Source organism: Pseudopipra pipra, chromosome 5 (genome assembly GCF_036250125.1).
Source record: "Pseudopipra pipra isolate bDixPip1 chromosome 5, bDixPip1.hap1, whole genome shotgun sequence".
NCBI lineage: Eukaryota > Metazoa > Chordata > Aves > Passeriformes > Pipridae > Pseudopipra > Pseudopipra pipra.
In genome coordinates, this window is record NC_087553.1 from 23037483 (window position 1) to 23042811 (window position 5329).

Sequence of the window (5329 nt, forward strand, 5' to 3'; positions counted from 1 at the left end):
CAGTGCAACAGACCTTCAGATACATAGTGGCGGCCGCCAGAAACGTACAGATCACAGGCGGTACTGCTCTTTATAGTTTTGCTAATGCAAGTTTAACACCTAAACCCTCCAAGAGTTGGCAGGCCCTGGAGGCTGACTGGCTGCATTCGCCCTCACAAAGCAAAGTAATACTGTGCTGGAAGCTTGCCATAGTAACCTGCTAACAAACTGACCTGTGGGAAGAATGGGAATCTGTGTCCTTGCTTGCCATCCTTACAACACTTTCATTTGGGTCATCCTTTCACACTCTCATTCACTACACAACACTTCCCTTGTTCCTCCACATCCCTTCATCTCTGGCCATGCCATTTGCCTCTCAGATGAGACTGAGGGAGGGAGAGAGAGAAAGGATATAGGATAGGGAGAAGCTCACAAATAACCCCTAACACTATTTTTCCTAAGAAAGCAGATTATTTCTTTTGTATACATGAAGCCAAGGAACAACAGTTTATCATGGATATCACTCTGAGTGCCTCTATTCTGCCTGGAGTGACTCTTGGCCTCTCATCAAAGCTTTCCCACACATCATGGATGGCCAGTTGTGAGATGTCCAAAACAGTGCTGGGGAAGCTATCTAAGATGCTTGGCCAGGCCTCCATCATGATATTCCTTTGTGCATATGTGCTAACCCTGGAAACCGAACTCCTTGTACTTGGCGGCCATATCATTTCGGAACAGCTCCAGGGCCTTCTTCATTGCAGCCTGGGCATCAGCCCCAAAGTCTGCAGCATGTTTTTCAGCAAGGACCTTGATAATGACTTCAGAAATGAACTGTGAGGAAGGAAAGAGAGAGAGAAAAACTGAAGGGACACTCAAGGTTTATTTTCAGAAAAACCAGACTGAGAAATAGGTTGCAGAGCCTGGAAATATCTCTGAGCTAATTCAGTAGCCCTCTGTGAAGTCTCTGGAGAGACAGTGAAGTTTAGTATGCAAGGAACCTGGCCTAGGCAGAAGAACTGGGCTCTATTCCTAGCTCTGACACTGATCTGCTTCATGACCTTGAGCAGACCATGGCCCTTCCCACTTTTTGTCTGCCTCATCCATTAAGACCGAAAATTCATGCCGTATGTTTGTATAATATTTAGTTTTATGGGTTTTGGTCTCCAGTGGATCCTCTAGGGCTTCCTATAAAATTGTATGTCCCATGTGTCCAGCCACTGACAGGTCTTATGTAATACAGCTTCCCAGGCATGCAGAGGCTGCATGGGTTGGTTTGTTGTTGTCAAGGGTTAGTCAGACTGTGTGTGGTGTTTGGAATGGGAAATCTAAATTTGGATATTCACATACCATTCGCATGCCATTAGCCCTTTCTGTGCCTCCTGCTGCCTGTACACAGAGACTTTGGTCTTGAGGGAGAACTCACTGAAGTCCAACTAGTCATTGGTAAATAAAAGCACAGCTCTCACATAGATGTCTTACACACATTCACTGCACTTCAGACACCAAGATTCCTTGCCCTTTTCCATACCTCCAGATATTTGACAGGGATTTTGTGCTTGGTCGCATGGGTCTGAGCCAGGGGCTTCAGCTCTGACTCGTGATTACCCTTCTGTTTCAGGATTTTTCCCAGCTGGGTAAGAACAGTAGCTCCATGTTTTTTCAGATCCTCAGAGCCTTTCATTGCATCAGGGGTCTTCAGGCCTTTGAATTTTTCAAACTTTTCAATGGTCTCAGGGTGGTCCTGAAAGAGTCTGTGGACAAAAATAGAGGGACTTGTCTTTGGAGAGCAGAAGTTCCTGACATACCTCCCTTTGAGTATTGAATCTGCTGTAATCCCATCCTTTTACACATGTCCTGATACGATCGCCATTGCCTATTTCCATTCCCTCTGGTCGTGACAGAGACATTGCCCTAAACATGTCCCACTAGAGCAACAGAGTAAGTGTCTGTATTTTTTTCATATAGCTCTGCTAACTCTTTGGCACCGGTCCTCTGGGTTATGTTAACTGTTTGAAGACAGAGACAGAGCCAAGGCTGGTTGTGGTACTGAGAGGTGAGTTTTTGCATTCATCTGAAGGAAAACCAAAACCAAACAAAACCACTTGTCTTCATTGAGTTACTATTGCTGAGGAGCCAACCTGTAGACCTCTGGCTCTCACAAGGACTCTATTCCAGCCCATTGTTCATTTACCAGGAAAGGAGAGTTCTAGAAGCTTCTCACAGATAAAAAAAAAAAAAAACAAAAACCAAAAACGATGGCAGCAGTCCTCAGCCACAGGTCCCCTACATCTGGAGCTCAGGTTTTCTTGAACATCAGCTGTATGGGAGTGCTTACTGTGCCCCCCAACCCTATGATGCAGACACAAAGGAATTTGGTTCCTGCCTTTTTTTTCCCCACCCTCTTTCCCTTGCCTCTCTTCTCCCTCAGAAACTCCTTGGAAGAACAAGAAATTGTTTGGCTGGGGAGCACAAAGTTACAGGGGAAGGGCTGCCATCTATTTATTTAATGCCATGCTCTACCATGCGATATTTGTGATAAAAATTGTATTACCTTTCCATTTGGAACTGCTTTTACCATCATGTGGCAAATTCAGAGCCAAAGTAGCCACCTCACAGAAACTGATACGTGAGGAGGGCTCAGGTTCCTGCTACCCCTCCAGCATGCCTGCTCTGGACCGCATGAGGGGAAAGCCATCACATTGCCACTCCATTCCCACTTCATTCCTTTCCCTTCAAATGGCAGCTGAACTGGGCCATTATAAAGAAGGTAAATAAAACAGCTGCCTGCTTTGTCTCATCTTTGAAAAAAGGTTTTCAGAGCTCTTCAGTGGATATGCCTGATGGTGTGGGCTCCTTTCCTTAGCTATGCTTAGGGTAGGAAAGCCCCCAAGCAGGTGCCATATCCCCAGGAGAAAAGGACAATGAGATCGGCATGGGAAAGGGAAGGCCTTTTGAGTGATGGAGCCAATGCTACTGACTTTCCTGGCCTTTTCTGTACCCTTCCAGCACATTGCACTCTGCACCACCTCAGGGGAGATCTGAAGAGAATTTCCTCGAAGTCTCCATCCCTGCTGGTCTTTAAAGGACAAGCTAGGCTCCAACGCCCACCTAATGTTGTTTCCCACTGCAGTATCTGGGTGTTCCCCAGTCAGGGTGGCAGGATCTCATGGAGTTTGGTGTCCTCTCAGATGGAGATCTCATGAGCACTCCTGCTCTGACACAAGAATCGTGGAGGAGGGAAGCAGGGGGAAGGATGTGCTTCATTTCACACACCCAGACTGCAAATTCATCATAAGGTAATACACAAGTGCTACCACACAGATTTCTGGCCAGAAAGCGGGATGAACAGGGCTCTGTGAGGTGACACTAAGGTGCGGAAAGGGAAACACTCAGGTACTTCACAGATAATTTTACTGAAATAGTAAATTCCAAGAAAATTTTCACAGAGGTGATTTTCCTCTCATTTCCTTCCCTGCCTCCACATATCCTTGCTGCAGAGCACCTGAAGACTCACAACACACAATTCTCCCCAGCATTTCTTACTGTAGGGCTTGGGAAATGGGAATCCAAAGCAAAGCTTAGCCACCAGAGGCAGAGAGACAAAGTACCACCATCTTTTAAAAGCAGCACCGGCCTGCTCCTGCACCCATAGAGAGATGGAGACAGAGAAGCACAGCCACTTTACACAGTGAGTTACTTTTAACCGAGAAACCACAGCACTGGAAAACCCACCACCCTACAAGAAAGCAAGCAGCTTGTTGAAACAAACACTGACAAACATGTCTCTCATCAAAGGCTCAGCTTTAATCTTAGAACAGAAGCTTCTTGCCTACCTCATTAAAATTATATGCCCATGGCCGGCGAGGTCAGACTCCACCTTTCCCCAGACGGTCAGGACCTGCTGCCATTCCTGGTCGCTGAGCCCCATGGTTCACTGAAGGCAGATCCTGAGTGCTCCCTGCAGTCGTTGGTCTTTCCCCAAAAGGTGGCTGGAGAGCTCACCTCTGGGATTTATAGCCCCCGTTCACAGACCTACACCTGTCAATCATTAGCTGGAAATCTTGCTCTCTTTCAGCCTTGTCTAACCTAATCAGCCTCCCTGTTTTTTCCTAGGGAGCTATTTTGGGTCAGGTACTATTGTGGGTGCCACTGATGGCATAATTTCTGCTTTTCGTATTGGACTGGCACATGTCCCACTCTACACATAAAGGGCACTGCCGAAACACAGTGCCAGGAGCCTGTCCTGAGTTCCCAAGGACCCAGAGACAGTGTCAAGCTGTATTCCAGGAGATTCCTGAAGAGCACTGTCATCTGCAAGGCCACCCTGCCTCCCTCTCCCCTGGCCTGGCAAGGGCAGGCAGGAGAGAAGGCCAGGTCAGACAGAAACATTGGCTCCATCACTCCAAAGGCCTTTCCTTTCCCATGCTGATCTCATTGTCCTTTTCTCCTGGGGTAACACACCGTTTGTTATTAGAGCAGAGCACAATGTTAAAGAGACATGTCCTTAACCATATTCAAAGCAGCCCAGTCATTTCCCCAGCTGCTGCAGGAGGAAGGAGAGGGACAAGAGCTGTATGGGAGCCAGTTATGCCACACCTGTTTGCTGGGATCCTGCTGCCTGCTCTTCTGGGAAACACCTAGGATTAGCTGTTGGATGAGCCTGGATATTGGAGCCAACGGATGTAGAGCTGAGCCAGGAGGGTAGTTTGCAGCGGGCTAGAGACACAAGGACACAGCAAGGCTTCACTCAACACCCACCCAGCCAGCAGTTCTGGTCTCTGGCTACCTCTGTCAAGCCAAACAAATATCAATCAGTGTTGAAGGAAAAGCCATTGGGCTAACAAACCACATGGGTATGTTTTGGGACACCTCCCAGACTTTCTCCTCCCTCTCTGTCAGGACTGGTAACAGCCTGGCACACCAATGGGATGACTAGTCCCTTCCAAGGGCTGGCTGCAGTCAGAGCACAGCCTGATAACAAAGCTGAGCTAGCACTGCTGTCCCAAACCATGTGGAAAATGTGTCCCAAACCTATCTCTGGATGTTTCCAAGACGCAAGCAGATGAGAAATGTCAACAAAGGGCTGAAGATACCTGCCTTGGGATTCAGGAGCAGAGATGCACCCTATGGTCTCTACCACAGTGCTGCACAACCTGAGGTGCATTGCTGCCTCTACACCCTTCCACTCTCTACAACACAGGAACAGGTTCCCTGTTCCAGCCTTGCAAGGGGAGAGAAGTGCCCACATTACAAGGGTAATCAGGCAGCAAGGACGATGGAGGCACAGAGCCTCACACCCCTCAGAAACACAGAGGTTTAAAGGGAATAGTTTGATTAAGAAGGGTGGCAA

At 47.8% G+C, this 5329-nt stretch overlaps 1 protein-coding gene across 1 annotated transcript; it reads right to left on the reverse strand.

Moving 5' to 3' along the window:
• Window positions 1–326: 326 nt before the first annotated feature.
• On the reverse strand, window positions 327–3990 carry MB (myoglobin). The gene is made up of 3 exons (XM_064654939.1): window positions 3813–3990; window positions 1508–1730; window positions 327–810 (listed from the first exon to the last, which is right to left on the reverse strand). The coding sequence occupies exons 1-3, from the start codon at window positions 3905–3907 to the stop codon at window positions 664–666; spliced, it is 465 nt and encodes a 154-aa protein (XP_064511009.1). The 5' UTR covers window positions 3908–3990; the 3' UTR covers window positions 327–663.
• Window positions 3991–5329: the final 1339 nt, after the last annotated feature.

Coding starts and splice junctions, on each gene's coding strand:
- MB (XM_064654939.1), bottom strand. CDS start 3,907: ATGGGGCTCAGCGACCAGGAATGGCAGCAGGTCCTGACCGTCTGGGGA. Junction 1,731..3,812: donor GGGCATATAATTTTAATGAG/GTAGGCAAGAAG, acceptor TTTTGTCCACAG/ACTCTTTCAGGACCACCCTG. Junction 811..1,507: donor TCCCTGTCAAATATCTGGAG/GTATGGAAAAGG, acceptor CCTTCCTCACAG/TTCATTTCTGAAGTCATTAT.